Here is a 20,800-nt window from a genome sequence, read left to right on the forward strand (position 1 = left end):
GGCGTTGTCCTTTTTGGTATTCGCTTTTGGAAGCCATGTATCGAGACGTCTCTGATATTTCCCCAACCCCCTGCTTCTCTTCTACCTCAGAATTTCTCTAAATCTCCCTCCCTCTTGCTGATTATCCGTTGTACTGGAAGAACTACTGGATTTGAGAGGTGTAGTAATGGAAGAATAGTCCGGGTTCATAACAATGCATCACGTAGAAAAGCTAATTTTAACTATTTAACAGGGCCGGGGAAGCAACCAAACACATGATCCAAGTTGATCCGATGTTTTAATTAGCTACCGCGGAATCGAGGAGGCGTACGATGCTGTGGAGAGCGACCCCCGCGACCCCGCCGTAGGCCGCGCCCTTGAGCCCCGACACGACGGCGGCGCGCGTTCCCATATGCGCGGAGAAGAGGGCGTTGGTGGCGCCACACGCGACCATCAGGTTCAAGGGGCCCTCGACATGGCGCGCGCGTTCCAGGCCGACCTCGATGGCCGTCATAACGCCCGACCAGGCCGTCCAGCGGCCGACGCGGCGTTTGTTGGCGACGACCGCCTGGACGCCGCCGGCGAGGCGGCAGCCCTTGGAGGAGCGGCTGAGAACGCCCTTGACGAAGTTGAAGCCGCAGGCGCCCGCGGAGACGAGGAGGATGGTGTCGCCCACGGTTTCAATGTCCTCGAGGATGCCCGCTAACGTCATTGGCGCGCCTCGGTGTGGAGCTCCGGTACGGTGCTCCGTCGATCGGTTTCAGGCGGCGGAGCTAGCTGTGGCTTGAGTTACACGTTGGAGACGAGGGGGCGATCGGCTGCATCGTCTCGTACTATTAGTATACGGGATCAGAGTCATGGGTTAGGAAACTGTACGTATTATGGATAACTCGGAGTCCTGCCTTGGCCAAGGGTCCAAGGTACGGCGCTCCAGTATACATGGCGTGCGACCTTGTTCTTACGAGTTCTTCGTCTCCGTTCAGCTGGATGCTAAATATAAGGCGGTGTCGGAGGAGACAGAACGGTTGTCGGAGGCGACGTGGAGCTCCTCGACGGGTCGAACCAGTTGAGCTCCTTGACACGGAGCGAGAGCGCCGGAGTAACCAGCCAGAAGTAGCCGGGCAGCTCAGATAGAATAATACGTGTACGTATATGTCACGTATGTATAGATGTATTTGTAACTAAAATATAAAAACATGTTTGAGGATGAGTTATGGATTTTTTGTTTTGCGAATAACAATATAAACTTAGGCACTCACAAATACGTACATATATACACTCACCCCTATGAACGCAAGCACGTCAACTCTACCCCTATGAGCATCTCCGAGAGACTATGTCGTAGAAATTGATCCGGTGTATCTTGAGATTGACGAAGTCACCACAGGCGCCTCACGGTCAACGGAAACATTGCCTTCCACTGAAGAATATTTAACCTTTACGAGACACCGAGGTGTTAAACCTGAGGTTTAAACTCTAGCCAGCCAATTGGTAGAAGCGGCGAGAGTGCAACAAGCCAAAACGGTACTAGCACTACTTAAGCGAGGGTGAATTTGTTTGTCTCGTTGGACATGAGACTCGGTCGGGGGACGCACCACGGTTCGCTTCACGGGATGACTCGTCGCGGAGATGACTCTCTCACTGACACGCGTCGAAGGCTCGTGTGTTACGCGGGGTGATGTTTCCTTTTGTAAAGGTTTTTTAGTGCCTTCCTTTCGTAAAGGTAAGCCTCTAACCAGTGGTACCAAAAAAATGGAATTCTACATGCCTACTAGCACAACACATGTAAAATGGCCTATGAATTTAAAGGCCCAATAGGTCAACAAGATAGGAAAAGGCACATTCATTAAAAAGAAACCACAAGTACAACTTTAGTGCTAGTTCTACACACCAACCAGGTCGCCACACACCTTGGTTGGCTATTAGGCCTAACCCATTCTCATTTTTTTTGTTTTATGTTGCTATTTTTCTTTCTTTTTGTTTGTTTTTCTATTTTCTATTTTATTTCCTCTTCTTTTTTGTATCTTTTTTCTTTATTTTCAAATTTTACAATTGTTCAAATTTTAAAAACGTACAGATCTGAAAAATTGTTCAAATTTAAAAAATTTCAAATTTTAAAATTGTTCGAATTTGAAAAAAATTATATCTGCAAAATATCTGAAATTCAGAAAATGTTTGTTCAAAATAATTATTTTAAAATTTTATAAAATGTTCCAATTTAAAATATGTTCATATTAAAAAATGTTCAATTTTTTTAAAAGTTCATATTTTGAAAATTGTTTAGTTTTTCAAAAAAGTGCAGATTATTTTTTTTCAAAATTTTAGAAAACCCAAAATAAAAGAAACAACAAATAAAAGAAAAAAAAAGAAAAGGGAAAAGAAAGAAAGAAACTTTGGTGGGCCAGCCCAACACGGGTGTGCGACACCTGGTCCGCGCCGACCAGGTGTATAGCACCTCGCCAATTTTATACTCGATTTGATCGGGATGGGTGCTCTTATTACTAGCCCGCTCCATACGACTACTTTGTTTTGTCCTCTCAGTGTCTTTGTTTCATGTGATGTATATGTGTGTCATATTTTTTTTGTTTTTCCTGATTTTTCTGAATTCCAGTGATTCGGAAAAAAAGTTCAAATTCTTAAAAATTAGATCGAAAGAATGTCAGATTTGAAAAAATCAAATATGTAAAAAGTGCAAACTTGCAAATAATTCAGATTTGAAAAATCTTCATATCAAAAAAATCTAATTCGTAAAAATCAGTTTTTAAATAAGTTCAAATTTCAGATTTAAACAAATTTTCAAAATTGATTTTAAAAAAAATTAACAAATTTCAGAAATAATTAATTTTCGAACTTGATTTTTTTTTGAAAATGATCAATTTTCATTTTTGAATTTAAATAATTTTCGACTTTGAAAAGAAAAAAAGAAACAGGAAAAGAAACCGCAAAGAACCCGAAGAAAATGGAGAGAACAACCAAGAATCAAGAAACCGGGAGGAAACCCAAAAAATTGCCAGGAACCTTCTAGAATATTCCAAAACCGTGAAAAAACCAAACTCGGAGCTGCTGCAACGGGAATGGGTCGTCGTGGCCCTATAGCAACCTGACGCGGGCGTGCATCAAATCGCGCACGCATTGGTTTTCCTGATTGGGGCAAGCAAGGAAAATCACCGGAAATTAATGGGTACTTTCTATGGCGACTAGTTGCACGTATTGTAGTGGTGAAATAGGTAGTATACTTTATATGACGGCGTAAAACGCTAGAATTTGACAACAGATGTTCTTTTTTGTTTCTTGATGGACTGAAAGGAGAGACTCGGCTTGGCCGAACCATGTGCCATTCACCATTGTGAACCAAAAAGGTCATTGCTCTTCTTTTGTTGATTGAAAAGTACAGTAATATGCAATGGGGGAGCCACATTGGCGGATCCGCGTTGCGGCGGCGGCGGCGAGGAGGAGGCTGCAGAAACGGCGAGGAGGAGGCTCCACCACCAGTCCACCCTCGTCTCCTCTGACTGTTTGGCGGATCCGCAGCGCGGCAAAGCATGGCCAGCGGCGGCGGCGGCTGCAACGGCGGGATGGGCAGGGCGTTCAGGTATGGGCAAGCTCACTTGACGCTTTCTCCCTTCCTGAGAGACTCATTCCTCTGTTTGGCCTAGGTTTCTTTGTTGGCCCAACGGATTATTAGTTTGCTAACCGTAGTGCTGGGCGAAGGAAGGAAGAAAGAAGCCGCGCTACCTACTTTAGTTGACATCGGATTCAATAGAGAACTGTGGTGCTGAGGTCAGGGAGACAGACGGGCAGGTGGATAGATGGATGGACATATGGCACCAACCCCAGTACTCTACTCAAATTTCCCCACATGTCCCATGGTCAATTCCTCACTTTTGGGTTCTTTTCTCACTCCCTTTTCAATGGCAAAACATGGAATTGTTCAAAGATTGATGTTTCCGGGGCTGTTGGCTGCAGGAAGAACGGGTCCTGCTTGCTTGCTTGCCTTCAATTCAACCGACTGATTACTAGTATGATATGATGCCTTGGATTGGATTCAACACAGAACATGGATTCAGCCTGCCGTCCCTTTCCGCCCCATTAATCCCCGCCCCAACCTCCATTACAATACTGGGCTCCGTGCTGCTCAATACTCCTCACACTTTTTAATTAGTCAATCCCTCACCATCCCTGTCCCCTTCTCTATTTTTGTCCTTCCTTCGGTGCTTCTCTCTTTGTCCTGCATCGTCGATTCCTCTTCTCAGTTTGCCAGTTTGCCTTGTCCTGTCTACCTGGTGAGTTCTGCTTCACTTCTTCTATGCTCTCCATTTCTATGCTTGCATATCGAATCCATCCATCCAATTTCTTCTTGGCTTCATTCATGCTATGGTGTCATGGTTGTTAGCCTCCTTCAATGGATACACATCGGGTGCGGTATGGTAGCCAAGTCCATCTTTTCGCGAAGAACTCCCTGATACATCTGTCTAATAACTCCCGGATATAATCTGGTGCATCACAGGCTCTAGATAGTCCTTTTTAGTGTTCATGAATCTTAACCAGGTAACTGTTTCTCCGCTGCTCTTTTTCAGGGAATGGACTCCGCCATCAGAGGCAGCCTGCGTCACTGAACTCTGAACATTACTGCTAGTTTGGGGAATTTTTCTCTGCAACGGCATCATGTCACGGTCCCGGATGTTCTATATTTGCTCTGTGATCTTCACGTTGTATTTCGCCAATGTGCAACTGACGATTGCACAGATCACGGCACCATGGGAAGGTGAAATCCATCTCAAACCACCACGATTATCTAGCTTCACAGCTGTTCTTGCTCATTTTACTTGTTCCTCATAACTATTTTGACACTCACTGGAAGAGAGATGCAACATATATTGTATTGTCTACATCCTCCCTGCATTGTGAAACTAACTTGCTGTACATTCGGTTCAACTGCTCTGCAGTTAATGCTCTGAGAGCTATCAAAAACAGCTTGGACGATCCGTTGGGATTTCTCGATGGCTGGAACCGTGGAGATCCATGTATCGGCAATTGGACTCGTGTCATCTGTGAAAATGAGACAGCAACCGATGGATACTTTCATGTCAAAGAACTGTATGTGCACAACTGATCTCCTTGTTAATTGTGTCCATAAACATTTATACAACCCTTCTATTTAAAGTATCGATATGTTTGATGGAGCTGCTAATGCAAAAAAGGAAATGGTGCAAAATGTATTTTGATGGACTAGGGAACATTTGCATCACTTGATAATATCCCCGTACGTGATTACAGGCAGCTTATACGGTTGAATTTATCTGGGACTTTAGCTCCTGAGCTTGGCCAGCTTACTCACATGAAAATAATGTAAGTAAAGTGAGTTGACCTGGCTAATTATTGTGTGGAGTGTCTGTTCATTTAATCAAGGCCTACATGCACCAGGCCGACTGACTACTTTTAATTTCCTTTCAAGGGATTTTATGTGGAATAAAATTGGTGGGAGCATTCCTCCAGAGGTTGGCAACATTACTTCTCTGGAACTATTGTAAGTTGAAATTCATTGCATTCATGCTCTACCTGAAATAGTTTCCTTCATATCCTTCTGGTTGGATATGGAGGTTATCGTTTTCCTGTATATATTAACTTAGTTTTTGCTTGCAGTTTTTTTAAATTAATGCTACCTCTGTCCATAAATAGATGTCTTAGATATGTCAAAATTTGGATGTATGTAAACACTATTTAGTGTATAGATACATTCTAATTTAGAAAAATCCAAGACATCTATTTATGGACAGTTGCTTTAGCTCATGTGACAATATGCCCATTTTTTTACATTTGCAGGCTCTTGAACGGGAACCTGTTGACTGGTCCTTTACCAGAGTCTATTGGCTTCCTTCCTAATTTGAATAGGATTCAGATTGATCAGAACCATATATCCGGACCCATACCTAAATCATTTGCTAACCTGAACAAAACCAAGCACTTGTAAGTACAGCATGGTTTGTCTCTCTGTTAACAAGTGATAATTGTCCTTATACTAATGGTTTTCCAATTTCTATGCAGTCACATGAACAATAATTCGTTGAGTGGTCAAATTCCACCTGAATTGTCCAGATTACCTTCACTTGTTCACTTGTAAGTACCTGACTGCTACCATAATTTCTTTTTTACATTTATACTCTACTGACCTTATAATTTGTTTGCAGATTGTTGGATAACAATAACTTATCAGGCTATCTTCCTCCAGAATTATCACAGCTACCAAAACTGCTCATCATGTACGAAGCCTCTACTATTGTGCACTAGTTTGAATACTGTTCACTTTTTTGTTATCAGGGTTGGGTGGGTTGGGTATCAATCTTTGATCATGAAATGGCCTTATCTTGGTATTACATCAAGTTCATAATTAGTTCATCTCTATTTGTTTTTTTAGCTTGAGTGTATTTTAACTGTAGTTTTATGGTTTACATACACTTTTGGACGCAACACAGTCAAAGAATGTCCGCTCCTCTTTTCTCTTTTACTGAAAAGTAGCTGCTAGTGTCCTTGTGATGCCTTATTAAGTTATAACACTGAGCACTTGCTTCAACCGGCGTTAACTGAGTTAGTTGTTTAGGATTACTTCGGATTTTACCCTGATCTTTATGGCGTAAATTTCTTGCCAGCAGTAAACCACTGGAAAATGCTTCTGAAACAACATAATTGCCAGCCTCTTTGTCATTTTTTTCAATCATATATCATAAGTAATTAAAAACTGGCTGAAGCAAAGCAAAAGATACACTCAGATGTCCTTAGCACTTTGAGTAACTTTCAGTTCATTTTTGTTAGTTTTTTTTTTACACTTCTTTGAGATATCACATTTAAAGTATTCACTATCTGTCTAATTACATCTTTCCAAAATGATGCCAGTCAGCTAGACAATAACAACTTCTCGGGAAGTTCAATTCCGTCATCTTATGGCAATATCACCACACTTCTTAAACTGTAAGTTTAAATTCAGACTTCTGATCTACTTTCTTTTAAGTATTTATTACCATTTCAGATTAATCTAATATGGTCTACATCAGGAGTTTGAGGAACTGCAGCTTGGAAGGTCCTGCTCCTGATGTCAGTGGAATACCACAACTTGGATACTTGTATGTAGAAATCTGAGCTGCATATTACCTTATATGGAACAACATATCACCTATTTGTTTAGGAAAAAATATTACACATTATGCTTGGAGGAATTTGGCAGCTATCACTTACTCATATCTTTGTTGTGTTGGTGTTTCAGAGATATTAGTTGGAATCAGTTGACGGGTCCCATACCATCTGGTCAGCTAGCAAGCAACATAACTACAATGTATGAACAGAGAGCAGTCACAGAGAACTTGTGTCATTTTGTTTTTTCAAGTGTCATCGATTGATACCTTTTACCAAGGAAACATTTCAGTTTACACTAAACTTTGCAAGTTGTGCAGAGATCTTTCCCACAATCGTCTCAATGGTTCCATTCCTGAAAGTTTCTCTGGCCTTCCTAATCTCCAGAGACTGTAAGTATGACATTTCGTTCTTCGTGCTATTATGTCCTTCAATATTTGATAGGGGATAGATCTCTAGATAGGGAATTTTAGAGGAGGGATGCTCTTACGTCATTGTTGCTCAATATTAGGAGTAGTAAATTAGTAATTACAATATACCTCCTTATATATTTGTTAATCAGCTCATATCGGTAACATTAGTCTAATAGATAAGCTGACTAAAATATTATTAAATTGCAAATAAAATACCTAATAAGTAGCATCCAAGTGCCCATAATCTTCCCTTTTGGTCTTCTCACATGGACAATAACTGCTTGCTAGAGTACGTACTGTGGGCCTATGCCATGACAATAGCTTTAATTTTAGCAATCAAAATAAACAGTCTGTATGACAGTAATGCCCATGAATGATCAGTTGAATCAAATTGAGCTGATTTTTTTTTGTCTTCATTCAGGTCACTGGACAATAATCAACTGGATGGTTCTGTTCCGTCTGATGTCTGGCGAAATATCAGTTTCAATGGTAACAGAAGTCTGATATTGTAAGACCATCCTAAGTTGAACCTTTCGTTTCACTGTTCTGAATTTAAGATCAGTTTAATTGACATATTTATTTTGACTGATAGTCTAATATTCCCTGTTGAATATTTTGCAGGGATTTCCATAACAACTTACTCACGAATCTGTCAAATCCTCTTACACCTCCTGCTAATGTTACCATCCTGTAAGCATTTGTATTTAAAAATTTGCTTGTTAATTTAAGTAAGAAAAATCTTGACCTACTTGTACTGCTAGAAAGATTCTATACTGACACCTAGGAATATGTATAACAATACTTCTTGGATAAAAAACCTGATGTTGGAGTTTTTGTTTGCTTCTTATTGATTCCCCAAACTTACAAATTTCCAAAAAGAATGCCATTCACATAAGGAAGGGGAGAAACAATGGTGTTGGAGTTTTCAGATCTATTTGCCATTGCTAGAACTTATATTTCCTTTACTAACATGGCATGTTTAGGTTATCTGGAAACCCCATATGCACATCTCCGAATCAACTAAACATATCTCAGTATTGTGGGTCACCGTCACCAGTTGTTCCTGGAGGAGGTTCCCTGGATAACAGCACACTTTGTTCGCCATGCTCAACCGACCTACCTTTCGAAAGCATACTCAAGTCACCTAACCCATGTTCATGTGGCATTCCACTCTACGTCGATTACCGTCTGAAGAGTCCAGGATTCTGGGATTTTATTCCGTATGAAGCGCAATTTCAACAGTATCTATCATCGGGACTCTTTTTGTCCTCATACCAGTTGGAAGTTGCTATATTCGAGTGGGAAGAAGGCCCGAGGCTGAAGATGAAGTTGAAGCTGTTCCCAAACAACACTGGGTTTTTTAACTCGAGTGAAGTGCTGAGACTGAGAGACATGTTCACGGGGTGGCTGATCGCGGACTCGGATATATTTGGGCCTTACGAGCTTATTGACTTCATCCCAGGGTGGTACGAGAACGGTATGGATATATATGCTATTTTATCTCCAATCAACTCCATATTTGTTTCATTGCAATTTTTTGTCGTCATGTTACAGATGTCTGTATTAGTGATTATATACGTGCGTACAGTACAGCAACATATAGTAGTTGTACTGAAGAGAGAACTCACATTTTCCCCATGCTTTCTTTCCAGTACTGCCACGTCGTTCTAAGTCCAGTCTCAGTACAGGTGCCGTTGTTGGTATTGTCATCGCAGCATTTGCTGCAGCGGCAGTTCTTTCATCCATCATTACTCTCTTTATACTGAGAAGGCGATCGACTAGATTTTCAAAGAAGCGCACTGGTAAACCCTCTATTTCTACTTTCTGTGGTCTAAAATTGTTAATAATTGGACTCTTTTTTCAAATACAGTGGTAATTGTCCACGTTTGTTCATTTATTTATTTGAAAAGTTGTCACTCCTTTTGCTTCTGATTTTGCTAGTACAGGGTTGCAGCATTGTACATATTGTTTTGTCTTTTTTATATGAGTTGCTATTTTATCCAAGCTTGTTGGGAAGAAAAGTTATGGTTATTCGATGACAATATTCTTCTGACATTGCAGCGAAAAGAATTCCCATGAAAATTGATGGCGTAAAAGACTTTAGTTTTGAAGAATTATCGAAGTGTACAAGTGATTTTAGTGATTCGACACTAATTGGTCAAGGAGGGTATGGAAAAGTATACAAGGGGGTGTTGGCTGATGGAACAGTGGCAGCAATAAAACGCGCACAAGAGGGATCTCTTCAGGGTTCAAAGGAGTTCTTCACAGAGATAGAATTGTTGTCCAGGCTGCATCACCGAAATCTGGTTTCTTTGCTTGGTTATTGCGATGAAGAGGATGAGCAGGTTTTTTCCTCCAACATTTGATTTTTATAAATTAACTGAAAATACTAATTTCAACAGATGCTGGTTATTATTCAAGTGCTTTATTATTTTAGAATGGGCAGTGGAAAATTTGATATTCATGCATCTGTTGAAGTACATGTACATCATCGCACGTCAGCCTATTTCTATACATCAACGCATGCTTTATCAGCATTTATCTGCTAGAGCAACTCAGCACATTGTTTATGTTTAGTGCAGAAGTGATTCCTTTCAATATATATTGTAACCTCGTTTTCAGTTGATTGACATTTTGTTATTGAGAGCTCATCTTCTGGGCAGTCTTATTGCTGAAGCTGACTGTTGCCTATAGTCTCTGTTTATGCATAATGATACTTTATATCTGGTCCAACGTTATGATGATATAATCTTTTACTGTGAACCATGTATTGCAGATGCTGGTGTATGAGTATATGCCAAATGGTACTCTACGTGATAATCTTTCAGGTCTGAACTTCATTCTGTACCCACTAAGATTGTTCACTGATATTCCTGTACCGTAGTTTTGATCCGTTGTTTGCCCTAACAGCTAAAGCTAAAGAGGGTCTAAGTTTTGCCATGAGGTTACGAATTGCACTGGGATCATCGCGAGGAATCCTCTACTTACACACGGAAGCAGACCCTCCAATATTTCACCGTGACATCAAGGCTAGCAACATTTTATTGGACTCGAAGTTTGTAGCGAAGGTTGCTGATTTTGGCCTCTCGCGGCTTGCTCCACTGCCGGAAACAGAGGGTAGTGCTCCTGGTTATGTTTCCACGGTCGTAAAAGGTACCCCGGTGAGTAGGTTCTACCAAACATTGTCACATATCTTTCCATGAACTAGTTTCGCATAAGTAGGCATGTGGCAAATCAGTTTGGAGTCTCACACGCCCACTCTCGGTGTCGTGTTCGTGACACCGCATTATTGATGGAGCTGGCTTTGTTTGCAGGGTTATCTTGACCCAGAGTATTTCCTCACTCATAAGTTGACGGACAAGAGTGATGTATACAGCCTCGGTGTTGTTTTTCTGGAATTGCTGACAGGGATGCAGCCTATTTCTCATGGGAAAAATCTAGTCAGAGAGGTAAATTATAAAAATTCAGTTTTTTTCAATGGCGGCAATGTACGGTGGTGCATTAGTTTTCGTGACAAGGCCATTCCAGCAAGCATAAACTGAATCGCGATAATAAACACATGCAGGTGGTGGCAGCGAACCAGTCGGGGATGATACTGTCGGTGGTGGACATGCGGATGGGATCATGCCCAGGGGAGTGCGTGGAGAGGTTCGCCGCGCTAGGGCTGCGGTGCTGCCGCGACGAGACGGATGCCAGGCCATCCATGGTGGAAGTGGTGAGGGAGCTGGAGACGATATGGCAGATGACCCCTGAGATGGACGGTGTGCCCTCAGAGTCGGTGGCCATGGACCCTAGCCACGCCTCCAGCAGCACGGCGACGTCATCCGGGGCGAGGATGGTCTCCGGGGGCAACGACCAGTACATGTCGTCGTCGGATGTCTCCGGCAGCAACCTTATTAGCGGCGTTATGCCCAGCATCAACCCTCGCTAGCTAGCTGAGAAATTAGTAAATGTGGAGTTACCTTAAGTGGTGTAGTTATTAGTTCGTTGCTGATGGATGCGTGTTTTGTCATTTGTGTGGTGTAGTTATTAGGAATTTGTGAGTGCATGTGTCATGTGTGTGTAGGTGTTAGAAATTTGTGGTTGTTAATGTTTTCCTTTCCTTGTAAATATGGAGTTATCTCGAGAAACATTAGGGGTTGATCAATTTAAATTGTGTTTTCCGTGTTTTCTTGGCTAAGTGGAGATATGGGACTACTACATGATGCAAACAAATCACGTGAAAAATGATTCTTCAGGGATCATATCGACCCAAGGTTCATATATGCTTGATAATGTATGAATATATAAACATATTTGTACTAAGTTCCGTGAAAATCTAGTAGATCAGTTCACTAGATCACTGCCACGTTATGTATACTAAATTTTTTTTGGAGTTTTGAAATTGTGCGTGGTTCACTATGTTAGATCCACACTTCTATCACTTTACTATAGCCTAAAATATGAAGTATTTTGTAGTGAAATTTACACCTGTTATAATACTTCCTTTTTTGACTGCCAACTAGGACGGGCCAAAGCTGGCCTGAACATAAATATCAACACAATCTGGATTACAAAGCCATTACAGAGGAGAGAAGGACTCCCAAATGGCTCATCAAGAAATTTGACAAGCTCAGGCATGATTTTGTATGGAGTGATGAAGAAGAGATATGGGGGACTAGGCATCAAAGATATTTCTGCGTTTAGCAGATCCCTTAGACTGAGATGGCTGTGGCTACAATGGGACCAGTCCGAGAGACCATGGAAGGGCATGGAAATCCCTTGCGATACAATTGATTTCCCTTAGACTGAGATGGCTGTGGCTACAATGGGACCAGTCCGAGAGACCATGGAAGGGCATGGAAATCCCTTGCGATTCAATTGATTTCCCTTAGACTGAGATGGCTGTGGCTACAATGGGACCAGTCTGAGAGACCATGGAAGGGCATGGAAATCCCTTGCGATTCAATTGATATTGAGCTCTTCTCCATTGGCGACGGTGCTACTGCCCGTTGGTTGTCCGGGATGGCACCAGCGATGATGGCCCCAGCCTTGTACAAGCTTGCCTTTCGAAAGAAGCTGTCTGTCAAGGATACCCTGACCCAAGGAAGATGGATGAGAGGGATCGAGAGATTGACCACAATCCAAGAGTTCGAGGAATTGGCCGTGCTTTGGGAGTTGGTTCAGAATGTGCAGCTTCCAAACTCCATCGGTACGGGTACCTGGACGATGATGGCAAACAATGCCTACTCGGCAAAGGCTTCCTATGAGGCGCAATTCTACGGGAGATTTATCCTCCATGACCTGAACATTGTATGGAAGGCAAAGATGGAAGAGAAGGTGAATTTTTTCCTATGGCTTGTGTTACAGAACCGTTTATGGACGGCTGACAGACTTAGCAATCGAGGATGGACGCACGACGACAAATGCCCAGCAAATCCTTGAAAATGCTGACCATCTCTTGCTACGTTGCCCCTTTTCATTTGAAGTCTGGAGTAAATTCTCCACTACCCAGCAGAATATTGTGCAGGTTGTTCTTGCGGCTGCTGATTTGAACGACTGGTGGCAAATCCTTAACGCTGGACCTAAAATTGATGTTGTCAAGGATGTCACGATGGCCTCTAATATTTGGAAGGAGCGAAACCAGTGCATTTTCTAGGATAAGCGTGCATCTGCCATTTCGGTGGCTGGCCTAGCAAAGACTGAGGTGGCCCTATACAGAAGTGCTCACAAAATAGTTTGAGTTTGTACAGTTGAGTTTTATTTTCTTTCATTTCGTGAGTGTGGCAACTTTGCCAATGCCAAGTGTAAACAAATCTATACGGTGTTTCCTCCTTCTTTAATGAATAAGCAGAGCTCCTGATGTATAGTTCAAAATAAAATTGGCGCCTATCTTATGAATCCGACTTACCGAAGGGATTAGCCTGGTTCTTGGCCGTAGCACAGATATTTGAGCATGCCATGGACCAACAATTTGCCAATTGGAGGAAAGTTATGATACTTCTACAGTTCTACCTGCAACTGCCAAACTATGCCAAAATATCGATCCCATAGAAAATGGAGATATAATATCCTCCAACATCATTGGACACAACCAAACTTTTTTTTTTCAAAATTTTGTAGTAAATCTTTTAAATATGGTGTTCCAATCTTCGAAAAATAAAGCTCCCTGCAGCTCGTCCTCAATTTGGCGTCGGCCACGTCACCATTTTGACCTTGGGTACACCATCCAGAAGGGTCGCAGACTACCCCTGAGCACGTGTTCCAAGTTGTGCGTCTGACCAGCCAAATTCCGCTGTGATTACCAGAAATGACGAAATCCGAAGCCGTGTATTAGAGACGCGGGGTGTATTTTGGGGTCTGCTACTGACCACGACTTTTCGCAGAGGTTGAATGAGACGAAGCTACCTTGTACTTGACGACGGCAACTTTTGTTCCTTCTCTATCTCTCTCTTCTTGTATTCTATTCTCTTCCATTCTCTTCTGTTCTGATTAAAATTATTTTTTGCTAGTCCTGGTCAGGTCCAGGTACGAGCGGGGGCGGCGGCGGCCGAATCAACGAATTCCTCTTCTAGAATCTCCGCCCAACCTTTCTTCAATCCCACCTCCATCTTCTTCCTCCTGTCCAGTTTCCTCCTCAATTCTCTTCCTTCCCTTGATGCAAGGTAATACTTTCTGTTCTTATTGAATTGTTCTCTAACTGGCCTTGCTTCTTGCTGTCCTGGCTTTGACGAAATTGAAATTCAGTTCCTGACATATCAAAACACTGAAATGTTTTCATATTGTTGTTCAGGTGGCTCGATCTATCAGTTAGAACTGAGCCGTGGGAATTCAGTTCCTGCCTTTGAAGCAAACTCAAACCAGTTTGCCTAAGGTTTGCATGTGTTCTTGGTTTCTTTGCCAGTTTTGACTTGGATTAGTATTGGAACAGCACCTTTCTGAACTCAGTTTACTTATTTCGTACTGAACCTTTTCATTTCAACTTTTCTTCAAGTGCTTGAATTTCATTCGGTCCCTTCTTTCGAACTGTAGGCTTCTTTGTCCAGACACCTTCAGCTGCCGTGGCCTAAATTGAACAACTAGCATCTGCAGTTTTCCAAAATATGGTGGTGGTTCCAGATGGTGGTGGTAATGAGAAGAAACCTGATGGCGAGATACACGAAGAAGCCGCAGGAGGACCCGGGAACATCAACGTGAAGGATCACATAGCCCTCTACTTCAGCTCACCCAAAGCAAATGGACACGCCTTCGAGCACCTGCAGGAGACGTCCTACCGGTTCACGCCATACGAGCCGCCGCCCTCCAACCCGCAACTATCAAGCTCCCCTTCTTCCTCGTCCAGGGAGATGATGCTCGGCAACCAACGAAACGGCTCTTCAGGATCCTTCCGCTCGTCTCGACGGTCCTCGAGGCGCTTCGCGATACCTCTGGTGAAGAAGATTGACTGGGGATCCCTGTGGGGCAAGTCCAAGGTGTGGATCAGGAACCCGGTGAACATGGCCCTCTTCGTGTGGATTGTTGCTGTTGGAGTTTCAGGCGCCATCCTCTTCATGGTCATGACAGGGATGCTGAACCGCGTTCTGGACAAGTCCCAAAAGGACACCTGGTTCGAGGTCAACAACCAGATACTGAACGCGCTGTTTACCCTCATGTGCCTGTACAACCACCCGAGACGGTTCTACCACCTGGCCTTGCTCTGCCGGTGGCGAGCCGCCGACATGCTCGCGCTCCGAGAGATGTACTGCAAGGATGGGACCGTAAAGCCCAACGAGAGGAAGCACATGATGGTGGTGGTTTTGCTGCTTCATCTCAACTGCTTTGCCCAGTACGCTCTATGTGGCTTAAATCTTGGCTTGCCAAGGAGCAGGCGGCCGGCGGTGGGTGTCGGGCTGACAATCTCGGTGGCAATATGTGCACCGGCGGTCGCTGGCTTGTACAACAACCTCAGCCCCCTTGGGAAAGACTATGAGGCACAGGCCGCCGACGAGGAGTCGGGTTCGCTGCAGCTCGAAAGAAAGACCATCGAGAAGAGGTACTCCTTTGCCATGCAGAGTGTCATCTTCGAGCAGGAAGGTGTGGCGGCGTCATCGGCGGAACATAACCCGATGTGGAAGGGCGGCGTGCTCGACCTGTGGGACGACATCTCCCTCGCCTACCTCTCCATGTTCTGCAGCTGCTGCGTGTTCGGGTGGAACGCCAGCCGGCTCGGGTTCGGCAACATGTACGTGCACATCGTGACCTTCATCCTCTTCTGCCTGGCGCCCTTCTTCATCTTCAACCTCGCGGCGATCAACATCGACAACGAAGCGGCAAGGGCCGCGCTCGGTATCGGCGGCGCCCTACTCTGCGTTCTCGGCCTGCTCTACGGCGGGTTCTGGAGGATCCAGATGCGCAGGAGGTTCAGGCTCCCCGCCAACCACTTTTGCTGCGGCAAGCCGGACGTGACTGACTATTTCCAGTGGCTCTGCTGCTGCCCCTGCTCTCTTGCTCAGGAGGTCAGGACGGCCGATGCCTACCAGATTGTGCAGGAAGATAGGATGCATCACCATCGTCGCGGAGACAATGATTCCACCTCCCAGGTCCAGATGCCTAGCCACGGTGATGATGTGCAGCAGCAGCAACAGCCAATGAGGTTTGCAGGTGTCCTCGTACCAAATGGGGCCACTAATACCAGTACCAACACAATACCACCTTCTGTACCTGTAGTTATACATAAATAGATAGCAACATTATGGTTAGATGAACCAGTAAACTTAACTTTAGAGATCCCACAGTAATTCGTTGTACATGGAAGAGGATAAGGCATGTAAATTATTATTAGAGCATATACCTCGTTGTAGTTCTGATCCCCTTTCCCTGATGAATTTTGAGAAATGAAGATGCACCTTTTTGCATTGCTGTACATGTTAACACTCTTTTCTAGGTCAAACTGCAATTGAAAGGGAGGAGAATCTGGCTTGATTTTTGCACAAAGTTACCATACAAACTCTGCACATTTTATCAAGAAACCAGCAGAAAGTTTGTAGCTAAAGAAGGACAAAAAAAATTGCACAAGATTACCATACAAACTGTGCACAAAGTTTGTAGCTAAATGAAGGCAAAAAAAAAAATTATTCGCCCACCGTGGGGCTCGAACCCACGACCACAAGGTTAAGAGCCTTGCGCTCTACCAACTGAGCTAGACGGGCTTTTGAAATGTTACCTCAGTAAACCTTATATGATCTTTCCAACGTCTTATCAACAAAAAAAAAACTGTAAACAACTGACAAATGAGAATAGCCATGGATCAGCACAGTACTTTAGTAAAAAGAACAAGAAATAGAACTGGTGATGGCACTCAATCACCAATGGCCATATATGGCAGTCCAACCAATACCGGGAGAGGCTATGGCCACCAACAGGTTATCTATCCCCAACATGTAAGATCTCAAGCACTTCTTTGTTCCAAATGACCAGATATTCTAGTTTCTTGCTCATTCATATCGCGCCTTATGTGCACGCATTCTCTTCATATTTAAGAGTCCAGGATCCCTGAAGGTTGTTGGCCATCCAGTTCAATGCAACAGTAATAATAAGTTAGCATTAAGCTGTTGAGAGAAAGGTCTGGTTGTGTGACTGTGCTACAGAACAGAGATGGACTTCTCGAATGAGCTAATGGTTCGACAATGACAGATTGTGCGGGCAGCTAAGATGTGAAATAAACTCGGTCCCAATGGGATGGATGGTGAAATGATTGGCAACGTTCTCCAATTCTTCATGAATGAAGTGTACAGTTTGACTTTATTGGTTTTGAAGCAGATTTGTGTTGCATAGCTCAAGATTTTAAGCCAACAAATCGTATAATTCGACTTTCTACGCTTAATTGTGGCAATTAATTTCCCAAAAAACTTGAGCTAACTCAATACTATATCAGTACTGTGTCCGTTATGCCATGCTGTACAGTAGCTTATTATTTTCGTCTAACTAGAGTTCGCAGTGGATTAAGAGTCTACCTTAACTCTTCGGAACATTTTTCTAACCTGCATGCATATTATTTGGAGGTGCTAAACAGAAGAGAAGTGATTTAAGAGTCTACCTTCATGATATGGAGGTGCACTGGAGCGTATTTGTGATACCATTTAATCAAGTGGACTGATGATACTAAGCATGTACCTCTCTGAGCTGAAAATCAATCCTGCATAATCAAACCAAACATCAATTTTCAACTTGAGACAGAAGTTCTATTAGTTCATTCTGCCTTGATCCCTACTGAACACCTTAACTGTTAATAGTTGCCTCTGACTGGGCATGATAGAACCAACCTGAACAGCAATGACTTTCTATTTGAATTTATGACATCAATTCACTTTGGATTACCCATTATGAGGGCATAACTTGCAACAACATACAAAATCTCACAGTAGAGCATATGCTAGGAAATTTTAAATGGACCAGGGAACTAAGGGGGTCCCTGACTGTTCAAGAGATGATGAATGGCTGATACAAAACAGAACTGGCATAACTGAGCTGTCATGACCCAGACTGTTTTTGCTGTCACCAGAAATCTCCACAACTGCATTGTCCATTCTTGAAATGGTGAAATCTATTGGCATCTCTGACAATTATAGCCCTTTTCCTGACTAAGGTCATGTACTTGATAACAGTATGGCAATCTCCACAAACACGGAGATTCTTTGTAACAAAAATGGTCTTATCTTCACCAAGAGTGAGGATGCCAAAAGCTATTGCTAACTTTTCGCTGTGGTAAAGAAGTGCCTTTTCCTTTTCCTCGTCCTCAAGATCTTGCAAAACAAAACTGGTATCAGCCTGGTAACCCAGTTTATTAATATCTACGAGGATGCTATCCAGCTCTTGATATATCTGAGGTGATTGTGGATGAGATCTGTCTCCACCAATAAATGCATGTAGAGAGCCATTTATCTCGATCCAACTGCAGCCAGGACTCTTCTTAAAACCCTTCTCCTTCTGTAATATTCGAACTTCTGCCGCCTCATCGAATCTACCAGCAGCGCTGAATATGTTGGACAGCAAAACAAAGTTGCCAGTCCCCTCGGGTCCTAGTTTCTGGATCATCTTAGCCACTTGCTTTCCTAAGTCAATGTTCTTATGAACCCGACAGGCACCAAGCAAGGCACCCCATACACGAACATCTGCTTTCAGTGGCATGCTCTGGATAAACTGATAAGCTTCGTCAAGGAAACCCCCTCTGGCCAAAAGATCAACCATGCCGATATAGTGCTCCATCCTTGGAGTTATACCATACTTCTGTTCCATCATGTGAAACCAGCGTTTCCCTTCAGTCACAAGCCCAGAGTGGCTGCACGCCGAAATCAGGCAGATGAAGGTGACATCGTCTGGTTCACAAGCTCGATTCTTCATGTCTAAGAACAATGCAGTGGCTTCTTTCCCGAGTCCATGGATTCCGTATCCCGCGATCATTGTATTCCAGGACACAATATCCCGAGCCGGCATCACATCAAAAATCTGCCTGGAGAGATCAATCCTTCCACACTTTGCATACATATCTATCAAGGCATTGCATATAGAGGTTTCAGGTGCAATTCCACGGACTACGACAGAACCATGGCTGCACTTCCCATGCTGCAAAGCTGCCAGGTGCGAACAGGCTGGGATGAGGGACACCATTGTGGCAACATCCGGCTCGACACTGCAGGCTTGCATCTTCCTGAAGACGAGAAAGGCTTCGTCTGCCATGCCGTTCTGCACATACCCTGATATAAGCGCGCTGTAAGAAACCGTGTCCTTGCCGACCATCTCATCGAAAAGCGCTGTAGCCTCGTCGGTCAACCCAGCCTTGGCGTACATGGAGAGGAGCGAGTTCCCCACGGTCAGGTCAGAGTGAAGCCCAGATTTAGCAAGCAGGACGTGCAGCTGCTTACCAATACGGAGGTCGGCCAGGTTGGCGCAGGCTCGAAGAGCGCTGGCGACAGAGGTTGGAGAAAGAAAACACAGTCCTTGGGCCAGCATGTCCTTGAACAGACGGAAGGCTTCCAGCATCCGGTTGCAGAGCACAAAGCCGCCGATCAGCGCGCTCCAGGTGACGTCGTTCTTATCGGCCATGGCCTCGAAGACCCTGCTGGCATAATGCAAGTGCCCGCACTTTGCGTACATGTCCAGCAGGGCGGTGCCGACGATGACCCCGTCCTTGTCGTGGAGACGGGCACGGACGCTGTAGGCGTGCACTGACTTCCCCTGGGAGAGCGCCCTCTGCTGGGCGAGCAGAGGGAGGAGCGAGACGAGGGTGGAGGCGTTGGGCCTGAGGCGGTGGTCCTGCATGCGAAGGAGGTAGTCGAGCGCATGGCGGTGCATGCCGTGTAGCGCGTACCCGGCGAGCATGGCGTTCCAGGCGACGGCGTCCCTGGCGGGCATGTGGTCGAAGACGGTGGCGGCGTGGCGGAAGAAGGCGCACTTCATGTAGAGGTCGATGAGGGCGGTGGAGACGAAGAGGTCGGCGTGGAGCCCCGCGCGGGCGGCGTGGCGGTGGATGGCGCGGCCGGCGCGGAGGTTGAGGAGCGCGGAGCAGGCCTTGAGGACGAAGGGGAAGGTGTACTTGTCGGGCGGGACGCCGTCGTGGAGCATGGCGCGGTAGAGGACGAGCGCGTCGGCGGCGAGGGCGGGCCCACGCCAGGAGTAGGCCCGGATGAGCGCGTTGTAGGCGCGCACGTCCGGGTGGGGGATTTGGTCGAACAGGTGGCGGGCGTGGGAGAGGTTGCCCCGGGCGATGTGGTCGTCGAGCTGCTGCTGCTGCTGCTGGAGAAGGCATGCGTCGTCGGAGGGAGGCGCGACGGCGGAGAGGAGGCGGGCGGCGGTCGGAGGAGGTGGCGGGTGGTGTAGAAATGCGGCGGCCGGTTTCAATTTGGTGGCGGGAAGTCGGAGCCGCATCGCGCATGGTTTAACTCGACTGGAGAGGCGAAGAGAAGAAAGTGGACTTTTCCTTTGTGTGGTATAGGCCATAAGTGGCCCATTCTATCTGTTTGGGCCTAATGTTTTAGTCTCAGTTGTTGGGTTGTACCTCTATTGATGAGAATGTTCCTCTTCACCTAAAATATTGACAAGACACACTGACAGGGTTTTCATAATTCTAGAAATAGAAACGAAAGGGTTTTGATCCTTGTGAGGGAGGGCTATAATAATCCTCCTAACCATACAGTTAGTGATAATTGTCATGTAAAGATTGTTGTCCCAACTTAGTTCCATGAACTCCTCATTCGAAGAGGGGCACATTCTAAGATCTTTAGAGAGTCGTTACAATATCTATATTTGCAAACACTCATAATATGAAA

General features: G+C 44.5%; 3 protein-coding genes and 1 non-coding gene across 4 annotated transcripts; 2 read left to right on the plus strand and 2 right to left on the minus strand.

Annotated features, from left to right (window-relative positions):
* Nucleotides 1-3,907: 3,907 nt before the first annotated feature.
* On the plus strand, nucleotides 3,908-11,697 carry LOC124660850 (probable LRR receptor-like serine/threonine-protein kinase At1g06840). The gene is made up of 21 exons (XM_047198686.1): nucleotides 3,908-4,262; nucleotides 4,557-4,744; nucleotides 4,926-5,076; nucleotides 5,257-5,328; nucleotides 5,435-5,506; nucleotides 5,803-5,946; nucleotides 6,025-6,096; nucleotides 6,168-6,239; nucleotides 6,871-6,945; nucleotides 7,029-7,097; nucleotides 7,238-7,306; nucleotides 7,425-7,496; nucleotides 7,939-8,025; nucleotides 8,139-8,207; nucleotides 8,501-8,994; nucleotides 9,170-9,319; nucleotides 9,579-9,862; nucleotides 10,294-10,345; nucleotides 10,428-10,678; nucleotides 10,832-10,966; nucleotides 11,083-11,697. The coding sequence occupies exons 2-21, from the start codon at nucleotides 4,645-4,647 to the stop codon at nucleotides 11,446-11,448; spliced, it is 2,856 nt and encodes a 951-aa protein (XP_047054642.1). The 5' UTR covers nucleotides 3,908-4,262; nucleotides 4,557-4,644; the 3' UTR covers nucleotides 11,449-11,697.
* Nucleotides 11,698-13,854: 2,157 nt separating this feature from the next.
* On the plus strand, nucleotides 13,855-16,339 carry LOC124661797. Its single transcript, XM_047199682.1, has 3 exons — nucleotides 13,855-14,161; nucleotides 14,290-14,370; nucleotides 14,529-16,339. The coding sequence occupies exon 3, from the start codon at nucleotides 14,600-14,602 to the stop codon at nucleotides 16,214-16,216; it is 1,617 nt and encodes a 538-aa protein (XP_047055638.1). The 5' UTR covers nucleotides 13,855-14,161; nucleotides 14,290-14,370; nucleotides 14,529-14,599; the 3' UTR covers nucleotides 16,217-16,339.
* Nucleotides 16,340-16,611: 272 nt separating this feature from the next.
* Nucleotides 16,612-16,684, minus strand: TRNAK-CUU. The gene has a single exon. It is a non-coding gene; the product is annotated as a tRNA-Lys (tRNA).
* A 1,345-nt stretch (nucleotides 16,685-18,029) lies between these two features.
* LOC124662205 (pentatricopeptide repeat-containing protein At3g16610-like) lies at nucleotides 18,030-20,399 on the minus strand. The gene has a single exon (XM_047200075.1). It carries the CDS (start codon nucleotides 20,397-20,399, stop codon nucleotides 18,030-18,032), a length of 2,370 nt encoding a protein of 789 aa, XP_047056031.1.
* Nucleotides 20,400-20,800: the final 401 nt, after the last annotated feature.

This window comes from Lolium rigidum, chromosome 6 (genome assembly GCF_022539505.1).
Source record: "Lolium rigidum isolate FL_2022 chromosome 6, APGP_CSIRO_Lrig_0.1, whole genome shotgun sequence".
In the NCBI taxonomy this organism is placed as follows: Eukaryota; Viridiplantae; Streptophyta; class Magnoliopsida; order Poales; family Poaceae; genus Lolium; species Lolium rigidum.